This window comes from Podarcis gaigeae (assembly GCF_964106915.1).
Source record: "Podarcis gaigeae genome assembly, chromosome: 16".
NCBI classification, from domain to species: Eukaryota; Metazoa; Chordata; class Lepidosauria; order Squamata; family Lacertidae; genus Podarcis; species Podarcis gaigeae.
The window spans coordinates 3718716-3742551 of NC_139693.1; the positions used below are offsets into that span (position 1 = coordinate 3718716).

At 45.8% G+C, this 23836-nt stretch overlaps 1 protein-coding gene across 3 annotated transcripts; it reads left to right on the forward strand.

The window, feature by feature from the left end:
• The first annotated feature begins 3005 nt into the window (after nucleotides 1-3005).
• ANXA9 (annexin A9) lies at nucleotides 3006-22881 on the forward strand. 3 transcript variants are annotated; one of them, XM_083716007.1, is made up of 13 exons: nucleotides 3006-3180; nucleotides 6348-6444; nucleotides 6530-6626; nucleotides 7111-7205; nucleotides 8510-8623; nucleotides 9448-9532; nucleotides 11031-11110; nucleotides 13475-13534; nucleotides 16666-16762; nucleotides 17560-17655; nucleotides 19734-19792; nucleotides 20695-20817; nucleotides 21774-22881. In XM_083716007.1, the coding sequence occupies exons 2-13, from the start codon at nucleotides 6370-6372 to the stop codon at nucleotides 21834-21836; spliced, it is 1044 nt and encodes a 347-aa protein (XP_083572133.1). In that variant the 5' UTR covers nucleotides 3006-3180; nucleotides 6348-6369; the 3' UTR covers nucleotides 21837-22881. The 3 variants fall into 3 exon arrangements, 2 of the variants coding, with proteins under 2 accessions (XP_083572133.1, XP_083572132.1); XM_083716006.1 differs by having other exon boundaries at nucleotides 3008-3180; nucleotides 6343-6444; XR_014558643.1 differs by having other exon boundaries at nucleotides 3022-3180; nucleotides 6343-6444; nucleotides 19734-20122; nucleotides 20496-20817.
• Nucleotides 22882-23836: the final 955 nt, after the last annotated feature.

Sequence of the window (23836 nt, forward strand, 5' to 3'; positions counted from 1 at the left end):
AGATCCTGAAGCTGAGGCTCCAAGACTTTGGCCACCTCAAGAGAAGAGAAGACTCCTTGGAAAAGACCCTGATGTTGGGAAAGATGGAGGGCACAAGGAGAAGGGGATGACGGAGGACGAGATGATGGGACAGTGTTCTCGAAGCTACAAACATGAGTTTGACCAAACTGCGGGAGTCAGTGGAAGACAGGAGTGGCTGGCGTGCTCTGGTCCAGGAGGTCACGATGAGGCGGACACGACTAAATGAGTAAACAACAACAAGGAAAAGTGGGACATTCCGGGATCAAATCAGAAACTTGTATGGCTTCTCTAAATCAGGGATGTCCCTGGAAAATAGGGACACTTAGAGGGTTTGCAGATGCCTTAAAATTGGATTCCTCTAGACATCCCTTCAATTGTGCATTCAGAATAACCGGGGTTCGTGATGATGATATCAAGGCAGTTATCCACGATCCTGCCTGCAATGGTTTCGGGGCATCCATCGTATTTATTCTCCAATCAGTGCATGCCCCTTATCCTCCTGCTGAAATCCCGCAACCTTCCATACGACAAATGTTCCAGGTGTGTTACCGATGGTAGAAGAATGGCAGATGAAGATGTTTTTGGAACTGGCAGAACTGACTGAGCGAATCCGCGATCGGAAAGAACAGGTACACCAAGAAGATTGGAAGAAATTTAAAGACTATTTAGCTAAATATTGTAATATAAGATAATTAGAAAATACTTTAAAGTACCTAACAGGCCTCGGATTAGAATAAGAATGCTGTTTATTAATATGGATCTAAGTCAGTAAGAAAAGAGATGAAGATAGTAGATTGAAGGAGTTAATTGGAGTAGAAAGATGATAATGGAGAACTGTTTAAGGTGATACAATGAAATTCAGTTAGAGGGGAATCAAGGAAAAGTCAGTTAATAATGAAATTTAAAATGAACTTTAGAAAGAATATGTGTTTTTAGTTTCATTTGTTCTTCTTTTTTTCTTTTGTATTGTAGCATGTTTTCTTTTGTATGTTTTATATGTTTTTTCTGTTAAAAAAATTTGGAAAAAAAATATGTTCCAGGTGTGTTTATTTCCCTTCTACTTTTGCTGAGCTGCTCCGCAAAAGTGCTCAGCTCCGGACAGCAGTAACTTGGTAACATTGCAGAAGCATCGCAGAGCAAACACGAGAGAGGACAGCTGTGTGGATGGCCCAGTATCGATCCACTGCTAATGTGCTATTATTTGTGTCAGTGGTGCGTTGCAGAACACGCCTGGAGGAAGCGAGAGAACTGCACTTTCCGTTGTGGCACCCATTTGTCTCGGGAGACAACGGAGGAGTGCGCCTTTTGAGCTGAAGTCAAACCGTTGGAGACTTACAGCGCCTGCTGTGGCTGTAGAGACCGATACAGGAGAGACATGTTTTGTTGCAGTCGGGGCAGACGAGGGCTGTTTCTTCTCCCTATGCTTCTCCCAGTGGTCATCCCTCCTCTGGTCACTGCTGACTGTCTCCAGACACTGCGGTCGTCTGCAAGGGATTCCCACACAGCAAGGTTTATTCTTCCAGTCTTCATGTCTCATCTGCAGACGTCCACATTCTGGGAATATGGGTTTGGCAGAGCGCATCTTTGTTTGAGTCTCTGTCCTGCTATGTGACACCCCAATTAATCCTGGCGCATTTTGAAGACGTTGAGGCGCTGCTCCTGAAAGCTGTAAGTTGCCCATGACTCACTTCCATGTCGTTTTTAGGAAAAAAAGAAGGAATTGACTAATATTGCATATTCTCTTTGGCAACATTTTTCTTTAGACAAGCCTGCCCAGAGATGTAAAATGTTGGTGTCCATTTTCCTGCTTACAACTGATTTTAACTTTTTAAAGAACACGTTTTAAATAGTTGTTCTTAACGGTTTTTTTCTCTCTCTTTTTTAAAAAAGATGATCTTTATTGATTTTTTTAATTACATACTATACCTGCACATTATATTTCACATTTGTTCTTGGTCTCCCGAGCTGACTTCCCTCCTTCCTCCTTCCGGCTTTTTCGTGTCGTCTTTAACTTTTCGCATTGTCTTTATCCATTTTGTATATTAGTTGTTCTTCTTCTATTTTTGTCCATGAAATGTCTGTAAACAAATAAATCTTTCTATATGTACAATTCTTATTGTCTGTCTATATTCATTTACAAACATTGTTCAACAATGGTCATAATATGTTCTTAACCGTTTCTCACTGATCATTTTAATAGGGCAGCCGTATTCCAAAAAGGGAAAATTTGGACACCAAAAAGTTGTTTTTTTCAGTTTTGCCCAAAGTTGTTGTTGAGCTTTCTAAGGAAATTTGCCAAAAACCTACACTTCCGCCATAGGTTGCCATACACCCCGATTTTCCTAGACATTAGGTGATTTCCGCCGGGACACTGTTTCCGATAGCCAAATCCTGGTTATGTCCAGATATAGGGCAACCCTAATTTTAATTCTTCCCATAAGCAGCTTTTAGGTTGGTTGGTTGGTTTTGCCAGTCCAGTAAATAAAGACATCTTCTTCCGAGGCCGATCTCCTATTTGGGGACTTCCCTGGCTTTTGGCTTTTTTCTGGCCCACGTAGCACCAGTCTAGATAGTTAGCCTTTGGTGAAGACTTGACGTTTTCATCCCCCAAAAAGTTTTAGATTTGAGTTTCTACTGAAATGAGGCTGCATTTTAATGTTGCATTTTAATCTTGTTTTTAAGTTGTATTTTTAATCAATTGTTTTTATACCTGGTGTTAGCTGCCCTGAGCCCGGTCTTGGCTGGGGAGGGCAGGGTATAAATAAAATTTATTATTATTATTATTATTATTATTATTATTATTATTATTATTCCACTTTAGACACCCATCCTGCCCATCACCTGTTCCTTCACCTGTCAGGTTTGGGCTCACGTCTCAGAAGGACGTCATTTTTTATTCCTGATGCTCCAGTTCTTGGTTGCAGCCCCGCCAGGGATAGAAAGGAATTACGATACTTGGCAGCCTGCCTTGCGAAAGGCACAGACTTCTTGGCTTGAGAGCTACAGACCGGACTGGTTTTTCCTTCATCCACTTATCGCGGGCTGGTCGGCTGAGGCCCTCCCTCGGGATGCTGGGTGGAGGTGACTTGTCACTGCCACCCGCTCACATAGGACAAGGCGCTTGCTGCTGTCCGGGAGAGAGACACAGAAAACAGCCAGGTACGTTCTTCAGACGTGGGGTTTTTTTTTTTGGGGGGGGGGAGTTGCATTTGGGAGTTGCCAACTTTTAAAGACCAGCCCTGCTCCTCTATGCTTGATGCATAGAAGACTGGGAGGGTGAAACCTTTACCCAAACCAGCTCCACTCTGGGAAAAGGTCTCACCTGTTTAATTCCTGCTGTTTAACATCATAGGGACACAGTGGTGCTGGGGGTTAAACCACAGAGCTTAGGACTTGCCAATCTGAAGGTCGGCGGTTCGAATCCCCGCGACGGGGTGAGCTCCCGTTGCTCGGTCCCTGCTCCTGCCCACCTAGCAGTTTGAAAGCACGTCAATGTGCAAGTAGATAAATAGGTACCGTTCCGGCGGGAAGGTAAACGGCGTTTCCGTGCGCTGCTCTGGTTTGCCAGAAGCGGCTTAGTCCTGCTGGCCACATGACCCGGAAGCTGTACACTGGCTCTCTCGGCCAATAAAGCGAGATGAGCACTGCAACCCCAGAGTCGTCCACGACTGGACCTAATGGTCAGGGGTCCCTTTACCTTTACCTTTACCATCATAGGAGTCAGGCGGCTTTAGAAAGTTGGCAACCCTACCTAGGATCTGGGGTTCAGTTTAAGGCAGGCTGATGGAATGAATGGACTATTTCTCAAACTGATCCTGAAGACAGAAATGAGAGAGGGAGGGGGAGTAAATTTCCGAAAGTGGATAAGTCTCAAACCATATTCCTCCTCAGTGAGACCTTAGGCAGGTGTCCCAAGGGATCTCTTGAGGGGTTGCAAGTGAGAGAAATTAATGTGTTTTTTTAAATTATTATTTAAATTTTATTAACATATAAAACACATACATATATATTTACACAATACACGTACACAACATACTACCTTTCATAACATAAAACATACCTACGTTACTCTATATAATACCTACCTATACTGTACATATCAACATAAGGTGGTACCTCAGTGGTTAAGTACTTAATCCGTTCCAGAGGTCCGTTCTTAACCTGAAACTGTTCTTAACCTGAAGCACCACTTTAGCTAATGGGGCCTCCTGTTGCTGACACACCACCGGAGCATGATTTCTGTTCTCATCCTGAAGCAAAGTTCTTAACCTGAAGCACTATTTCTGGGTTAGCGGAGTCTGTAACCTGAAGCGTATGTAACCCGAGGTACCACTGTACCTACACACCTACCCCACACGGACACCCACCAGGTGACTTGACTTCCAGCTGTTCTTGTTACGCTACTTTATTTTTCCAACTAGCTTAAACATATTTCATTATTTCTTTAATCTCTTCTTCTATCTTGACTTTACTCTCCTTTCACTCTAATCATTTTCTGGATTCACTCAGTATCTGTCAGAAATTCTACTTTTTCCACATAAATTTTGATGTATTTCTTAAAGATAGTCCACTCCTTATTCACTTTTTGTATCGTTTATCCTCCCTGTTAGTTCGGCAATATGGAAGTTTTCCATCATTTTAGATAACCAGTCTGTTTTAGGTGGGACGCTGCTGTTGTTCCAATTTTTGGCAATCCATAACCTTGCTGCCGTTGTTGCATACATAAATATTGGTCTGACTGTTCTTTTTATTTCCTCTGACATGATACCTAGGAGAAAGGATTCTACATATGTGGTGGGAGTGCAAAGAGATAGTGGGATTCTGGGAAAATATCTATAACGAACTGAAAAAGATGTTTAGATTTTCGTTTGAAATTAATGTGGTTTGATTAACTCTATGCTGCATGAAGCCCTTTTTAAAAATCTACCTTGACTCTTCTAACACTGACTCTTCTACAATGACTCTTCTAATTAGTCATTTTGTTTCAAGGGAGAAACACTTTTCTTTCTTTTTTTAAATACATTTTTATTGATTTTTTAACATATCAGTCCCAACAGTCATACAACATATCTTCTCATCTTTTACAATATTTTAGACTTCCATCAAACCTCTGATGACTTTCCATTCTTTATCACTTATTCTGCAGTTCTTAATTTCTATATTATATTTAATTATCCTTAACTAATAATTCTCTTCATAGTCTTTCTTGCAGTATTTCAAATAATCCACCTTACAAAACTTCTTGCAGTCCTAACTAGCGTAATCTGTTCATCACAATTACTTTTCAAATAATTCATATATTTACTCCAGTCTTCTAAGAATCTATGATCCCGCAGGTTTCAAATCCTTCCTGTTAATTTGTCTAATTCTGCATAGTCCATCAACTTCATCCTCCGTTCTTCTTTCGTCGGTAGTTCTTCTTGCTTCCATTTTTGCGCCAATAATATTCTTGCTGCTGTCATTGCAAATAAAAACAACTTACAATCCTGTCTATTAGTATCATCTCCTACAATGTCAAGTAAAAATGCTTCTGGTTTCTTAATAAATGTATATTTCAACATCCTTTTCATCTCATTATATATCATTTCCCAGAAGTTTTTCACTTTTTTACATTCCCACCACGTGGAGAAACACTTTTCTCCATGTATTGCGGCTAGTATCCTCCAGGAATTTTTTTCCAGTCCTTTTTTAAAGCCATCCAACTTGGTGGCCATTATCAGCTCCAGTGGCAGGAAGTTCCGCAGTTTAATTCCGCACTGCGTGAAGAATGCCTTTCTTGTCCTGAATCTTCCAGCATTCAGCTTCACTAGTGCTATGACAGAGCTTTCTCAAGCTCAAACTTTAGTAAGTGTTCAGATTCCTCCATCTCAGACACAGAGATCAGGTGGGATCTCTCTGTGCTGTCTAGGTAAAGGTAAAGGTAAAGGTAAAGGGACCCCTGACCATTAGGTCCAGTCGTGGCCGACTCTGGGGTTGCGGCGCTCATCTTGCTTTACTGGCCAAGGGAGTCTGTGTACAACTTCCGGGTCATGTGGCCAGCAGGACTAAGCCGCTTCTGGAGAACCAGAGCAGCGTACGGAAATGCCGTTTACCTTCCCACCGGAGCGGGACCTATTTATCTACTTGCACTTTGACGTGCTTTCGAGCTGCTAGATTGGCAGGAGCAGGGACCGAGCAACGGGAGCTCACCCCGTCACGGGGATTCGAACCGCTGACTTTCTGATCGGCAAGTCCTAGACTCTGTGGTTTAACCCACAGTGCCACCCGCATCCCATGCTGTCTAGTTTGCGATAACAGCTCCCTGTCTGTTGTTTTCCAAAGCTCAGATTTGGCAGCTTCGGGCGCAGGATGTCACTGGTGAACGGAATCGAGAGACGATCCTTGGTCAACGAAATCCTCAGGCACATGCCCCTTGCGGATAAGGTGAGCGCTTGGCTTGGCACTTGTCAATTCACGAAGATTTCAGAGTTTCTGGTGACCATTCCATTTGTTTCTTATTTTGCTCTAGACAGCTGTCTGGGGCACTCTGGGGACGATAAGACCCCACCTGAACTTTGAGGTGGAAAAAGATGTCCAAGCCCTCCTTGACGCAGTCAGCGGGAAAGGTAACAAATCACACTTGTGGCGTTCGTGTGTTGTGTCCTTGCTGGTTTCCCCCTGTATATATGTATTTTGCAAATCCACAGAACAGCGCTGTGAGGTAGGTTAATCTCAGAAGTAGCAATTTGACTGAAGGTCGCTCAATGAACTTTTTCTCTCAGTGAGAAAGGAACTGAATGTGAGCCGCTGCCCTCTATACTGTTTGACAGCGTCACATTCGGCCGAGTTTTAATCGATGCACGTCAGAACTTGAACCCATAACCCTGGCATCTTACGAATAGCACCACATAGGAGACTCCAGCCAGAAAAGTGGGATGCAAACCGACAGATCCCCTTTGTATAAAGCGGATGGTTATGTATACGTGTTTGATTCATAAATGTGACTTCTCCTGTTACAGAATTGAAAGGGGGGATTTATATATGTAAAGAACACATACAGAGAACCACGGTTTAGTGGTTAGCCTCTAAATTTGCTATCCATTGTGACAGGTGTCGAATATGTAACCGTCATTGACCTACTGACCAACAGGAGCAATGAACAGAGGCAGCAAATTGCTGAAGAGTTCCTGAATTTCACAAAACAGGTGAGGATGGGAAGCAGCAAACTCCTGTTAGATGTGGAGTTTGGGGGGGGGGAGGTCAAAGTGCAAGTAGATAAATAGGTACCCCTCCAGTGGGAAGGTAAATGGCGTTTCCGTGCGCTGCTCTGGTTCGCCAGAAGCGGCTTAGTCCTGCTGGCCACATGACCTGGAAGCTGTACGCCGGCTCCCTCGGCCAGTAAAGCGAGATGAGCGCCGCAACCCGAGTCGGCCACGACTGGACCTAATGGTCAGGGGTCCCTTTACCTTTATCTAATCCTATATTAGGGGGTTTCAATCTGACCCTTCAAATGTCCATCTGAGTGTCAGCTTTCTATAAACTTTGGCTGGTTTGCCAGCTTTGGCCCATCTTGACTTTACCAGCCATAATAATAATAATAATAATAATAATAATAATAATAATAATAATAAATTTATATCCCGCCCATCCGGCTGGGTTTCCCCAGCCACTCTGGGTGGCTGCCAACAAAATATTAAAAACACGATAAAAGATCAGACATTAAAAACCTCCCTAAACAGGGCTGCCTTCAGATGTCTTCTAAAAGTCAGCTAGTTGTTTATCTCCTTGACATCTGACGGGAGGGTGTTCCACAGGGTGGGCGCCACCACCGAGAAGGCCCTCTGCCTGGTTCCCTATAACTTGGCTTCTCGCAATGAGGGAACCGCCAGAAGGCCCTTGGAGCTGGACCTCAGTGGCAGAACGATGGGCGTGGAGATGGTCCTTCAGGTATGCTGGGCCGAGGCTGTTTAGGGCTTTAAAGGTCAGCACCAACACTTTGAACTGTGCCCAGAAATGTACTGACCATAGTAAAAGGTAAAGGTACCCCTGACCTTTAGGTCCAGTTGTGTACGACTCTGGGGTTGTGGCGCTCATCTCGCTTTACTGGCCGAGGGAGCCTGCATACAGCTTCCGGGTCATGTGGCCAGCATGACTAAGCCACTTCTGGAGAACCAGAGCAGCGCACGGAAACGCCATTTACCTTCCCGCCAGAGTGGTACCTATTTATCTACTTGCACTTTCACGTGCTTTTGAACTGCTAGGTTGGCAGGAGCAGGGACCGAGCAACGGGAGCTCACCCCGTCGCGGGGATTCAAACCGTCGACCTTCTGATCAGCAAGTCCTAGGCTCTGTGGTTTAACCCACAGCGCCACCCGTGTCCTCACTGACCATAGGAGTTAATGCCTTTGTAACAGTCCACTGCAATGCACTTTGCATGGGGCAGCCTTTGAAGACTGTTCAGAGACGGTTTTAATCCTCCTCCTAACGCATTTCTATTTCCCCTCCTCAGGACCTCCTGAAAACTCTGGAAGCAGCTTTTTCCGGGCACCTAGAGGGCGTGATCACGGGTCTGCTGAAGCCGGCAGCTCAGTTTGATGCTCATGAAATCAACCTGGCCCTGAAGGTACGGCCGTCAGTCCCTGTCTTGCTCAGTCAGGCCATTTGTGCACCTCGCCCTGCATTGCCCACACGGACTGGCAGCAGCTCCCCAGGCTTTCAAGGAAGGAGCATTTCGTAGTCCCACCTGGAGATGCCCAGGGAATGGGAAGATTGAACCGGGCACCTTCTGCATACGAAGCAGGTGCTCTCTCACTGAGCTTCCTGTTAACAGAAAGTAAGATTCTAGTCCTCATGTTTAAAAACCACTTGCCCATCTAACTCAGTATTGTCTACACTGACTGGCAGCAGCTCTCCAGCAGGGAGATGCCAGATTTGAACCCAGGACCTTCTGCATGCAAGAAAGCAGGTGCTCCACGCATTGGACTATGGCTTTGCCGGATCTTTTCCTCCTGGTCCTACGCGTGGACCAGGGTCTGAGTTGAGATGCGGTTGCTAGGCAACCACAACCTCCTCCATCCCACACCATCTGAGGGCAAGAGGAGAGGGCAGCTTGCTTAGCCTACCCAGGATTTTAATCTGGTTTTAGTCTCTTGCTGTTTTAAGTTTCGGGAAATCTTAAATAATTGTTGCTAATTTTTCTTAGGAGTGACTTTATTCATTAACTTTTTTTTGCAAACGGCTTTGAGGGTGTGTGGGTTTTATTTTATTTTTTAAAAATCAATATTTGCATTTTATGAAATAAATAAAAAAAAGACTTAGCAGCTTGGAAGCTGACCGCATCGCCGCCGCCTCTCCGCCCCCATGCTGCTCTTGAGCTCTTTCGCCTTTTCAAGTGTTGCCACACTTAAGCTGCTAAGGTTACTCAACAAACGCCCTTCCTCTTTCCAGGGCCTGGAGGCAGATACGCTTCTCGAAATCCTCTCCACCCGAACCAGCCAGCAACTCCGGGAGATCCTGGGTTGCTACAAGCATGGTAAAGTCAAGGAATGAAATTTAAAATGATACACTTTCTTCCCCCTGTCTTTTAAAGGACAGCTAAGGGTGGAGGGTTGTGGATATGCCTGGTTTGGAGAAATTGGAGAGTTATTCATGCTTTCTGAGAATCCCTGAATCATTAAGCCATGGGTAGGCAAACTAAGGCCCGGGGGCCGGATCTGGCCCAATCGCCTTCTAAATCTGGCCTGTGGATGGTCTGGGAATCAGTGTGTTTTTCTCCTTCTTGAGGGAAGGAGCTTCTGGGATGCAAAGGATCTGCTTCTGGGATACCTCTTCCCTCACAAACCGCCCCCCCCCCCGAAAAGGGGAAATTGGTAGATTGCCAGCAGGCTGCGAAGTCTTTCTCAGTAGACCAGAAAGCCTTTCTTGACTCGGCTCGAACTGTGAGCTCTGAGCCTCGGTGTTCCACAGATGTAAAATGGGCCTGCATGCTGCTGCCACTGCGGCACCACGTTGCTTTTCCTCCTCCCTCCCAATCGCTTTTCCTTTTGTGCCGTGTCTGTTTTATTCCTTCATGCTTCCAAGCTGACCTGAAAGCTTTTCCAGCAGTGAGCAGCGGGTTAAAAAATGCTTTGAATGGATGAGTAAAAATATTAATTCTAACCTGGTGTGAATTTCTCTCTCTCTCTCTCTCTCTCTCTCTCTCTCTCTGTTTTTCACCTAGAAATATGAGTGGTTGTGAATGAGAACCTAAAGCATGGGTAGGCAAACTAAGGCCTGGGGACTGGATCTGGCCCAATCGCCTTCTCAATCCGGTCCGGCAATCAGTGTGTTTTTTCCTTGAGTAGAATGTGTCCTTTTATTTAAAATGCATCTCTGGGTTATTTGTGGGGCCTGTATGGTGTTTTTACATGAGAAGAATGTGTCCTTTTATTTAAAATGCATCTCTGGGTTATTTGTGGGGCATAGGAATCCGTTCATTTTTTCCTTCAAAATATAGTCCGGCCCGCCACAAGGTCTGAGGGACAGTGGACTGGCCCCCTGCTGAAAAAGTTTGCTGACCCTTGCATTAAGCCGATAGGCTGCAGATTTCTGGACAGAGGGAAAACAAGTCATCCTTTGCTCAATGCATCGTTAACCTGCAGAACTCGCCGCCACAAGATGGCATCATGGACTTTTTCTTTTTTTGTGGTAAAGTTGATTATTTAAAGAAGCACTTCATATTATTTTTATTTGATGTAAGCTGCCTTGGATGTGCTTGTGTTTAAATGTGGGGTGTTTTTTTTGTTTGTTTGTTTGTCTGAGCATCCTTTTAGACCCCATCCTGTTAACATAAACAAGCCCCTCAAGTCCGCATATAAAAATGAGGTCATTAAAAAAAAAAACCCAGCACAAAACAGAAAAGAGACAAATAGGTCTCACAGTTTTTGTTCCTGCTTAAAATCCTAATGGCGTTGCTTAACTCCCCAAAGCCTATCAGATCTGGGTAAAACCATTTCTCTTTAATCCAAAATTGTTTCCTCCACTGTGCCTAGATTTCAGTTTGGACCTCGAGAAGGACATCGCTTCGAAAACCAGCGCCTTCCTTCAGGGTCTCCTGGATGCCTTGATCAAGGTAAAAGTGGGGGGAAAGGACCATTCAGAGGCACTTAGGGCATTTCTCTCTTTGGGGTCAAATGAGGGGCCAAATAAGGATTCAGACATAGCAATGATTATAGTAATGAAATGCAGAATTGGAAATGATTTTAGAAAACCATTAGATGGGGTTGAAAGAAGTCTTAGGCTGTGATAGCCAAAGATCTGATTTGATGTTCGTGAGATGCTATGCTGGAAAATATGTGTAAAAAACACGTGCTGGCTTCTGTTATAGATGCAAATTTAGCCTGCTTTTCAGAGGGAAAGCCATTCTGTATGCAATATTTTTTTAAAAATCACCTAAAAAAATGAAAAAAAAAATGGAGGAGGAAGGGTTAGGAGACCTGTGATTTACTTCAAAAATATTTGGGGTTTTGGATTTCCCCCAACAAAGCCTTTAATTAATCAGGAAGCATATTAAGGGTTTATTTTGTATTTTGAAAATATTTTAATGTATTAAAGCATCAACTTGGTGACCTCCAGACGTTTTGGCCTATTATTATTATTATTATTATTATTATTATTATTATATACCTGCCCTTCACTGTAAGGTCCCAGGATGGGTTCCAATATAAAAACACAGTATTAAAAACAGTTAAAGACAACTTACCTCATGGGGCTGAGTCTGAAATATTCACAGAGGCCCAGGATGCTGAGATGGCCTTATAAGCAAAATTTATGTACCACTTAATAATAATAATAATAAAAACTAAGCAGTGACATAACTAGTATAAAGTATTCATTTAAAAATCAGCAACTGAGCAGTCATTTAAAAACAACAACAGTGGACATAATCAAATTATCAAAATGCAATTACAGCAATCAGCATTGGGAAGGGCTGTTTTAGGAAAGGAATCTGCCTTCTAAGCAGAGGAGCAAATATATTCTCTAAACTTTAAAGCAACATGCCGTCATCACCTCTGTTTCGGTTCTAGGAAGCAGGCTACAGGTTTCTGAGCTGCTGTTTTCACCCCATGCAATTGAAACCAGTCAGCTTATCTGCATGCAATTAAAATGGCTCATTAAAAGGAAAAAGAAAAAATCTGGTGAGAGCTCTATTGGAAATATTTTAAGTGGGGCACACGGTAGAGTTCAGGCTTCTCACGCACCCAATCTGTAAAAACATTCTGGGAAAACAGCGGCTCTGAAAATAAAAGGGGGTAAGTGGCTAGTCCTCATTGTCTAGTCCCCCCCAAATACACTCTGCTTCTGTTGAACATGTGAGTCCTGATGCTGCCATTACCTGCATCTAAGCAAGAGCGTGAAATCGGACATGTAAAAGGAGAATTCTGAGGGCTCCCTTGGACAAAAAACAAGGACACCAGCCAGGAATACCAGAGCAAAACAGCAGCCTGTAGGCTTGGTCTTTCTTGAAGACTGTCGTGACAGGACTCCCACCTGCCACAAGGTGGAACAAGAGGGGAGCCCCGAACAAGAGAGAACCCAAACTTTTATTAGCTGCTCATCCCCATGTTACACCCCCCCTCCAAACTACATCACAGTTACATCATGAAAGGGGAGGTCTGGTGGCCGTAATCTGTGCATCCTGGACCCTGCCCCATGGTTCCCCTTGCCCTCCACCAAACACCCATCAAGTGGAACAAAAAAGATATTTACATTCCCTGTTTCCCAACCAAATTATCACACCCTTTTGTCTTCATCTGGGTTTGTTATTTCTGGAATGGCTACCTGTCTGGCACTCAGGTATCAGGATGCCAGGGATTATCACTCAGGCAGAGGGGCTGTCAAGTAGCTGAGCTCACAGGTCTATAGGAATTTCTGAAGTTTTCCCAGTGAGCCGGTACATAGATACCCATTTATCAGGGAATTCTTACATTTGGTATCGTGCAGCAAAGGCCCTTTGAATAGATAGGAAGAAACTGTGATGAAGTGTTTTGTGGGGACAAGTCACAAAAGTCACAAAAGGGATTGTGCTGGTTTTGGTAGTGGGCTGCATGTGCATGATATCTGCTGGAGGGGCAACACCCCCCCCCCAACCTATACATAAATTCCTGCAACAGTTACTAGGTGTCTGAGCAGTTTTGCCTTTGCTCTGCTGTTTAAGCACTAAATCTCAGCAAGCGTCAGTCGGGAGAAAAGCCAATGGACATTTGCTCTGATTCAGCGGTAAGGATCGGGTTTTCCTGGGTGAAAAGTGGAGGCGTGGTTTGAGCCTTAATCTGGCCATTCTCTAGGCCCACTGAAATAGAGCGGCTTAGAAACAGCTAGTTTAAGTTGTTTTGGTTGTGATGGGAGGAGTAAAGCGTAGTTAATCCGGATCCAACTCAAGGACTGCCAGCCCACGGCCAACGTCACTGACGTCTGATTTTCTGCTTTCTCCCAGGGCAACCGTGAAAGGTACTCCGGGGTCATTGACTATGTCTTGATACGGCAAGATACGCAGGTGAGACGTCCAAGTCTGGAAATGGAGACTATTCAGACTCCATGATCTCTCTGATGCATGCAAGCCCTGTAGAGATCGTCTCTATCCCGTTGAAAATGAGATTACCCCATGGTTCATAAAGGCCAAACGCATCAGGATACACAACAGGGTTTGGGCCTGATCCTGCCTGTTATGTACTGAGTTGAATAGGATCCAAAATGCAGCAGTCTAACTGGTCTGTGCGCTGCTTGAGTGCACCGCTGTACTTGGTGCACCTCCTCCCTGTCAGATCCCGAGTCGTTGGTGAGGTCTTCGTGGTGGACCCTTGGTTGGGACGGCTGGCTTGGCCGTGCCTCTTGCGTCGACCTTTCGGCAGCTTCTGTTGCCAGGGCCTCCTCCAGAGCAACCTGGAACGTTAGGTCCTTCTTAGCATAGAGGCGTCGTTGCAGCTTCTCATCCTTCAGGCCACCGAATTTTTTATGAAAAAAATTTATGAATTTTAATAGGGAGAAATGTAAAGTATTGCACTTGGGCAAAAAAAATGAGAGGCACAAATACAAGATGGGTGACACCTGGCTTGAGAGCAGTACATGTGAAAAGGATCTAGGAGTCTTGGTTGACCACAAACTTCACATGAGCCAACAGTGTGACGCGGCAGCTAAAAATGCTAAGCCAATTCTGGGCTGCATCAATAGGAGTATTGCATCTAGATCAAGGGAAGTAATAGTGCCACTGTATTCTGCTCTGGTCAGACCTCACCTGGAGTACTGTGTCCAGTTCTGGGCACCACAGTTCAAGAAGGACACTGACAAACTGGAACGTGTCCAGAGGAGGGCAACCAAAATGGTCAAAGGCCTGGAAACGATGCCTTATGAGGAACGGCTAAGGGAGCTGGGCATGTTTAGCCTGGAGAAGAGGAGGTTAAGGGGTGATATGATAGCCATGTTCAAATATATAAAAGGATGTCACAGAGAGGAGGGAGAAAGGTTGTTTTCTGCTGCTCCAGAGAAGTGGACACGGAGCAATGGTTCCAAACTACAAGAAAGAAGATTCCACCTAAACATTAGGAAGAACTTCCTGACAGTAAGAGCTGTTCGACAGTGGAATTTGCTGCCAAGGAGCGTGGTGGAGTCTCCTTCTTTGGAGGTCTTTAAGCAGAGGCTTGACAACCATATGTCAGGAGTGCTCTGATGGTGTTTCCTGCTTGGCAGGGGGTTGGACTCGATGGCCCTGGTGGTCTCTTCCAACTCTATGATTCTATGATTCTATGACGAGGCGGTCACGAAGCATGTTCTCCAACTCTGAGAAGTTGCAGAACCAGGCGGCTTGACGGAGAGAGGTCACAAACCCAGTTATGGTTTCCCCAGGGGCTTGCCGCTTTGCGTAGAAGGCATTTCGACGAGCCACCACTGAGGGCTGCGGCGAAAAGTGCCCCTTCAGCCGTTCCATTATTGTTTTGTATGGAACAGTAACGACGTCTTCAGGCGCAAGGAGAGCCCGGGCGATTTCAAACGTCTCCTCTCTGCAGACGCTGAAGAATATTGCCCTCTTCTTGGCATCTTCTTCATCGGTGACCCCTTTGGCTTCTAGGAGGAAGGTAAAACGGGAGGCGTACGCTTCCCGGTCTCCCGTTGCTGGGTTGAACGGCGAGAAGCTGCTGTCGGTTGCCATTCTGAGTTCCTTGTGTGCCGGAGCTGAAGCCTGGATACACGGTGCGAGGCAGCGGTGCGGCAGGTGGCGGTGCTGTGTGTGGTGGTCAGCTCAGCGGGATCCCATCCTCGTCGCCAGTGAAATATACTCAGAGTCGCAAAGTGATTTCATGCTCTTTATTCAGCTCATAGTGGTGAGGAGGAATGGAAGTTTCCCCCAGAATGTCTGCTTTATATACATTATTTACACAGTGGGCTGCACGTGATTGGCTAATTCTGGAATTCTCCTGTAGGCCAATCAGGTTGTGGATTCACTTCCATCTGCAGCTGGATTGGGTGGCTCCTGTGGAGCAATCATACTGCTGCATTGTTCTAGGACCAATCAGACTGCTGCATTCTGAATCCTATTGTTCTAGGACCAATCCGACTGCTGCATTTTGGATCCTATTGTTCTAGGACCAATCAGACTGCTGCATTCTGAATCCTATTCAACTCAGTAAATAACACTGCCGCTGAACTCTCCTCATGTCTTCAAAGAATGTGTTCCACCCATGTTCCCTCCGTGTTTAATTTCTCATAAATTTCCCATCAAGCTGACCGAATATGGCTTTAAGGAATTAGCTGCCCATGCAGATTCGAGGTGCATTTGTGCATGCTATTATAGATGGTGAAGCAGCAATAAGGAATGCTTTTGCATAATCAAATGCTCTGTTTTGTATGTATGAGTGCAACTGTATGACATGATTTTAAAAATCGCAGCTCTATAACCGCCCTGATAAAAAGCTCTTCCTTGTCTCGCATTCCAGCTGTGTGAGGTTAAATGAATAATGATGGAGTTGGGGGGAAACCGGCTGCACTGGATCAGAGATAATTAGGACCTCATAGGTTTGGGAGCTAAAACCTCAGGGCTCCCCAGTTTCTACTAAGACTGGGTGTACTCCTTAAATGAGGCTCTGTTCTTACTCATGTTTAATACTGAGAGTACCCCTCTCAGTTGTATCCCTACACATGTTGCATCCCTAATTTGAAAGTAGATCTAAACACAGGGAAACCCCTGCTATAAATAAGTCAGAAATTAGATTGTTTTAACAAAAGGGGGGGGGGGAACTCTATGGAAAATCACATTTTAAAATTCCTTGCTCTCTAGCGCCATCTCTGTTGCATGTTTATAGCGCATTCAAATCACTGTTTTTTTTTACTAAGGTAGCTGAGTCCTCAGATATGTGAGGAGCAGGTTCTGGTTACTCTGTGATTGGATGGCACCGATTTCACTCTGCGCATGTTCTGGGGATTGCTTCTACACCCCATGTCTTGTAAGCTCAAGGCCTGTTGGTTTAAATAGGTCATGCGGCACTTCAAATAAGTCCTGGGCACTGGACTGAGTACTGATCCCTGAATTAAGTTGTTACGACAGAGAGGGCTGTTGCAACTTCATAAAAGGCTGTTTTTATTTCGACTGTGCAATTGTTTTGTTCAGTGTTGTGTCTCTGTGGGTTCTTCCAGGCCCTCGCGGGTCCCGGAGGCGGCGACCCGGGCAGGTTGGATGAGAGCGAGTGGATCAGGATCCTAACCGAACGGAGTCCCCAACATCTAAACAGAGGCAAGGTCTAGTTTGCAAAGCTTGCAAGTTGCTGTTTCTGGGGAAAGGAGTTGAGTTCAGCCATGCTGGCATTCTATGCATTGCACTAAAACGGCATTCTTATGGGCCCCTGAGTCAGAGCTAATAGGTTTTTCAGGGGCTCTTCCCTTCATAATAAATAATAATAATAAAAATATTTTTTTATCAATACTCCGCCCTTCCTGGTTCAGAAAACCGGGCTCAGGGCGGCTAACAACAAATTTAAAACACTTAACTGATGCAACAAAAACAGCATAAAATACAGTATAAAATGTGAATAACAATAAATTCAGAATTCAAAAATCAATTTAAGGGGAAAATCCATCCAATAAACATTAGATGATCACCAGGGCTAGCTGGCTAAATTAGTCCTATTTGGGCCAGCGAGGAGACCAGGGGAGAATTAGCTGTGGGATCCCAGAACGGGGAATCTTCATAAAAAGGGGAGGGAGAGGGAAGGAAGGGGAATAAAAGATCAGGCTAAGTTCAAATTGAAAGCCAGGCGGAATAGCTCTGTCTTACAGGCCCTGCGGAAGGAAGTTAAATCCTGCAGGGCCCTGGTCTCCTGGGACAGAGCATTCCACCAGGTCGGAGCCACCACTGAGAAGGCCCTGTTCTTGGTGGAGGATAATCTGACTTCCTTAGGGTCCGGGACCTCTAAACTATGATTATTCAGTGAATCTGCTTTTGAGGTGACCCCTTCAGAGTGTACAAGGCAGCTTCTAATATTCCTAACATGTTTAGAAGCAGTCTAGCTTAATCCTTTCTTTCTCCCACAGTGTTCGTCTCGTACCACAAGATGACTGGGCTCCAGGTGGAGGAAGCTATGAAGAAGTACTTAGAGGGGAAGGCCCTCGAGGCTGGCTTGACCCTGGGTAGGTAAGGGGGCGTGGGCTGGATGTGACCCCCCCCCCAGAGAGCCTTTCCTATCTGTCGTGCTTGGAGGGGGGTGGTGTATGAATGCAGAGATTCCTTGGTCAGACCCCACATGGAATACAGTCATACCTCGGGTTAGAGACACTTCAGGTTGTGAGATTTTGGGTTTCGCACCACGCCAAACCTGGAAGTACTGGAACAGGTTGCTTCCAGGTTTCGGCGCATGCGCAGAAGCGCTAAATCGTGCTTTGCGCATGCGCAGAAGCGCCAAACCGCGACCTGCACGTGCGCAGGTGCAGCACTGCGGGTTGCGGATGCTGCGGGTTGTGAACGTGCCTCCCGCACGGATCATGTTCGCAACCCGAGCGTCCACTGCACTGTGTCCAGTTCTGGGCTCCCCAGTTTAAAGAGGATGTTGACAAGCTGGAATGTGTGCAGACCAAGATGATCCAGGGTCTGCAAAGCCAGCCTGATGAGGAACGGTTGAAGGAGTTGGGTACCTTTAGTCTGGAAGAGAGGAGACTGAGAGGAGATACGAGAGCCATCTTCAAATATCTCAAGGGAGGAGGGAGCAAGCTTGTTTTCTCCTGCTCCGGAGGGGAGGACTCGAACCCATAGCTTCAAGTGACGAGAAAGGAGATTTCGACTAAACATCAGAGCTTTCTGTCAGTAAGAGCTGTTTGACAGTGGAATGGTCTCCCTTGGCAGATGGTGGGCTCTCCTTCCTTGGAGATTTTAAAGCAGAGGTTCAATGGCCATCTGTCATGGATGCTGTAATCGAGATGCCTGCATTCCAGGGGGTTGGACTAGATGCCCCCCTGGTGTCCCTTACGACTCTACAATTCTGATTCTATGCATGTGAATGGTATCTGTTTGTGAGCAGGGCGTGTATGTCTATCTACTCTTGACTCTGGCCTCATCTGCCGTAAAGGAAATAACACACCAAACATGCTCAGGGACACTCTCGTCCTTGACGATTTCATGTTTTCTGTAGAGAGGTCTGGCCCGGAACAAGCAGGAACTGTGAGATTATAGTTAGTGGTTCAGAAACCTGGGTTTGGAGCAACTCTGACAGAAATGCTCACAGGATGGGCTAGTCTCTCGCTGTTGGCCTAGTCTACCTCGCAGGGTTGGTTGTGAGAATACAGTGGGGTGATTTCTTCCCCATAACCAACTGGGCATGACCCAGAGCAGTTTGGTTGAGGAGGAGGAAGTCAACCGGTCAAGTTGCTCCAGCACAGAGCTGTAATGTTGTTGGTGAATTTCTACCTGCGATACAGTGGTTAAAGACGCCTGAAAAGTTGGGGATTTTAGAAAAGAAAGATTGGCTTGTTTTGGGTTCTTCTTCTTCTTTGGCAATCACTCATAGCCAAGTAAGATTGTCTTCCATAAACACAGTTTTAACAATGAGTCTGTAAGTGACTGTGGAGGCCAATTCTGGATCCACACGTCCTTCCACAGTGGGGACATTGGTTTTCGGGTGGGAGTTGATCATGGTGTGGATTTGCCAAGTGTGGATTTGCCTTCCTCCTAGCATGTTTCTCCCTTGCGTCCTGAGTTCGAGTGTCTTCAAAGCCCATGACTGTTCTCCAACTGGAGCACTCGCAGGCCAGTGTTTCCCAGTTGTCTGTGTTTATACTACATTTTTTTATATTTGCCTTGAGAGAGTCTTTAAACCTCTTTTGTTGACCACCAGCATTACGCTTTCCATTTTTAAGTTCGGAACAGAGTAGTTGCTTTGGAAGACGATCATCAGGCGTCCGCACAACATGACCAGTCCAACGAAGTTGATGTTGAAGAATCATTGCTTCAACACTGGTGATCTTTGCTTCTTCTAGTACGCTGGTATTAGTTTGCCTGTCTTCCCAAGTGATGTGTAAAATTTTTTGGAGACCCCATTGATGGAGTCTTTCAAGGAGTTGGAGATGGCATTTATAAGAGGTCCATGTTTCACAAGCATACAGTATTGTTTTGGGTATGCTTCAGATAACTGAAGATGGTTTTCAGAGACAATATGAGAGAACATGTTGGTTATCCGATTGGTTTATTATTATTCTAAATCCATGTTCTTTTGCAGTCTCCATCCTCAGAAACACCCCTCTCTATTTTGCCACAAAGCTCTACCAAGCGGTTAAGGTGAGTTAATCCACCCTTCTTTCGCTCTGTCGCACAAGTAAATCCTTCCCTTTCTCCAGGAATTTGAATAAAGTGTTTTGGGCACCAAAATGGCTGCAGACAAGGCATGGCTTGACGCGAAACGACTGCTCTGCTGTTGTTTTTGGATTGCAAATGAGACATGATTTATTGCACATACGAAAACCTTTAGAGTCACACTGTGTTTCCTTTTGTGCCTGAAATCGGCGGGGTGGCATAACGGAATGACAATGTCATTTGTGTAATTAATTGCACAAGTTATAATTTTGTCGCAGCGGATGGCGAGATGAAGAACGGAATGGGGTTGTGTGTGTAAGGCCTCCTTAGTAAAGGGTAAAGGGACCCCTGACCATGAGGTCTAGTCGTGGCCGACTCTGGGGTTGCGGCGCTCATCTCGCTTTATTGGCTGAGGGAGCCGGCGTACAGCTTCCGGGTCATGTAGCCAGCATGACTAAGCCACTTCTGGAGAACCAGAGCAGCACACGGAAACGCCGTTTACCTTCCCACCAGAGCGGTACCTATTTATCTACTTGCACTTTGACGTGCTTTCGAACTGCTAGGTTGGCAGGAGCAGGGACCAAGCAACGGGAGCTCACCCCCGTGACGGGGATTCGAACCGCCGACCTTCTGATCAGCAAGTCCTAGGCTCGGTGGTTTAACCCACAGCGCCACCCACGTCCCTAAGGCCTCCTTACATCCGCAGTAAAGGTGCCGTTTGCCCTCCGCCACAGCCTTGCAAATAAGCCCATCCAAAATTCACTAGCCTGTGAGAAAGAGCCTGATGGCTGTGCCTGCCTCTCCCAGCTTTCTTAAACCACAAGATTGCTATGACATCTACAATATAAATATATATATCCTAACCCCCACCTGTCTGCTCTTTAAAGGGTCCAGAAACCAGCCCAAGAACTCTGGCCCGCATCCTGATTTCCCGTAGCGAAACCGACCTGCTCAGCATCCGATCCGAGTTCAGGAAGCATTATGGGATTTCCCTCTACTCCTTCCTCCAAGTAAGGGCACCAGGTTTTCTTTACTGTGGGGAGTGGGCAGAGATGGAGGGAGGAAGAGTAGGGGTCCAGGGTTGCTCCATCAGCATTGCAACTTTGGGTCCCTCCCCTCCTCGAACTTTTCCATCTCAGCCGGTCCCTGAAATGACGTGCAAACTCGGAACTTGAGTTTGCTGATTTCCTCCTCCCTCCTGATTTGTTTTCCTTTTGTGCTGTATCTTTTTTTCCTTAAGTGAGGTGTAAGAGGAGGGAACCTTCTTTGACTGAAAAGTGGGGGTGTCTTTAAATGAAATTAATCTGCTTGGCCATGATTGGATATTTAGTTAGTTAGACCTTCCATCAAATCCTACCAGGATCCCGTTATGCAGAGATTATTAACAGGGTTCTCTTGTCAGATATGCATATGTTCAGGTCAGCAGAGGAGAATAGAATATCTCCCCTTTTGGATATTGTTTAGTCGTTTAGTCATGTCTTCGTGACTGCCTGGACCACAGCACGCCAGGTACTCCTGTCTTCCACTGCCTCCCGCAGTTTGGTCAAACTCATGCTGGTAGCTTCGAGAACACTGTCCCACCATCTCATCCTCTGTCGTCCCCTTCTCCTCGTGCCCTCCATCTTTCCCAACATCAGGGTCTTTTCCAGGGAGTCTTCTCTTCTCATGAGGTGGCCAAAGTATTGGAGCCTCAGCTTCAGGATCTGTCCTTCCAGTGAGCACTCAGGGCTGATTTCCTTAAGAATGGAGAGGTTTGATCTTCTTGCAGTCCATGGGACTCTCCAGAGTCTCCTCCAGCACCAGAATTCAAAAGCATCCATTCTTTGGCCTTCTTTGTGGTCCAGCTCTCACTTCCATACATCACGACTGGGAAAACCATAGCTTTATAAGTGCTTAATTCTGGGTGGGCTGTGCCCCTTACTCAATTACGCAAAGCCTTCTAAAATCCCTTTTTATCTTCCACCAGGCTGAAATGAATGGCAATTACCAGATCGCCTTGCTTGGTCTGTGCAGAGCAGAAGATCTCTAAGTTATGCCCCTGCTGATGAGCCTCTGTGTGCAAAAGCAGTCTACCTCTGAATACCAGGCAAATGCTTACAGTACATCAGCTAACCACCTCTTCCTCCCAAAGGCCCTGGAGTCCGGCCAAAAGTCACCCTCAGAGGATCTTGATTCTCCATTTGTGCTAATTTCTTCTTGTTTCTCGGCTGGTTCTGGAACTATTCAGTGGGGGGGGGGGGTTGGGACTGGGAATGATTTAAGGAGAAAGAGCGAGGTGCCATATGTATTTCTTGCTGAGCCAATGCCAACTGTGTTGCGAACATCCAGCTAATTTTGTGCTGGGGGCTAAAATGGAATTAATTGCTCACGAGTCGTGATGGTGAGATACTACCGCCAACATCAGAGACCGTTTTCCCACTGGACACTGCTGGCTGCCTTTTTCTCTGGGCGATACGAACCAATCAGGGATCCTGTGCTGAATTTACATTTACAGAAGCTGGAATCTGGAACATCTGTGGTCCCTCCAAATGTGGTTGTCTATCAGTGTTGTCAGTGTTGGTGGAAGTTGTAGTCCCTCAATATATGGGGAGGGGGCACAGGTCCCCCCCCCCCGCATCCATCCCAGCAGCAAAGGATAACCTATCAGCCTTTCTCAGGAACTACAACATCCCCTTACCTGGAACGGTGTAGTTTAATATATACCGTATTTTTCGCTCTATAAGACACACCAGACCACAAGACGCACCTAGTTTTTGGAGGAGGAAAACAAGCAAAAAAATATTCTGAATCTCAGAAGGCAGCAAGAGGGATTGCAGCGCAGCGAAAGCAGCGATCCCTCTTCCTGTTCTGGCTTCTGGGATAGCTGCGCAGCCGCATTCACTCCATAACACGCACACACATTTCCCCTTACTTTTTAGGAGGGAAAAAGCGAGTCTTATAGAGCAAAAAATACGGTATATTGCAGGTCTTTCTGTCTTGGAAAAGCTCACCTGTTCTCGACCACCTGACCTATTTAGCACCACCCTTTCTTTAACAATGAAGTATGTGATAATAAAGTACCTCTGAGCATATAATGGAGTGTTCCCCCCCCCCCTTGAGGCAGATGTAAATTGTTTTGGCACCTCCCTGTTTTACAAACTGAGTTGGGCTGCGCTCAGTCGATTCCTTTTATCGTTCAAAAACGGGCTGGGAAATTGCCTCGGTTAAGTCAGGCAGCAGATAGGGTGTTAAGAATGGGAAAATTTGCAAAAACTGTGAGGGTCAGGAACTTTGAAGAGGCGTTCCTTCTTTTCCACCAGGCATGATGGGACAATACAGAAGTTTTAGAAGAGGCAGACTGCTTGCTTGATGCACTAAAAAGGAGTGTGTTTTCTTGTCTACCCTGCGAGACAGACTAGGCTGAGAGAGGCAGCATCATGGACGAGCAGAGATTCGAACCCTGACCTCCCCCAAGTCCTAGACCAATTCTCTTAGCACTGTACCATCCTGGATCTCTACCCCACACTGGAGTTCCCGCTCCTCCGTCCCTCAAAATTTTAGGGGCACATCATGGCTGCCCCAAATATTTTTTGTTGTTTCTAGTTTAGGGAATTCAATTCCCACCCGGTGTTTTTATCATCCACCGTTTTAATTTTTAAAATGACCCCAAGTCCTTCTCCAATTATGCTCTTGGATTCCTGACAGAGACCTGAAGGCCCCGGACTGTCCCCATTCCAGCCTCCCCCCCCCCCCAAGCAAAGCTGTAGATAAAAACCTCAGCACTGGGCTGTGTAAGAATGCGGCAGCTAGACTGGTGACTGGGAGCGGCTGCCAAGACCACGTAACACTGGTATTGAAAGACCTACACTAGCTCCCAGTACGTTTCCAAGCACAATTCAAAGTGTTGATGCTGACCTAGGCAAATTTAGCCCTCCAGCAGTTTTGGGACTACAACTCCCATCATCCCTGACCACTGGTCCTGTTAGCTAGGGATGATGGGAGTTGTAGTCCCAAAATAGCTGGAGGGCCGAGTTTGCCTATGCCTGCCCT

Coding starts and splice junctions, on each gene's coding strand:
- ANXA9 (XM_083716007.1), top strand. CDS start 6,370: ATGTCACTGGTGAACGGAATCGAGAGACGATCCTTGGTCAACGAAATC. Junction 6,627..7,110: donor TGACGCAGTCAGCGGGAAAG/GTAACAAATCAC, acceptor CCATTGTGACAG/GTGTCGAATATGTAACCGTC. Junction 13,535..16,665: donor TGATACGGCAAGATACGCAG/GTGAGACGTCCA, acceptor GGGTTCTTCCAG/GCCCTCGCGGGTCCCGGAGG.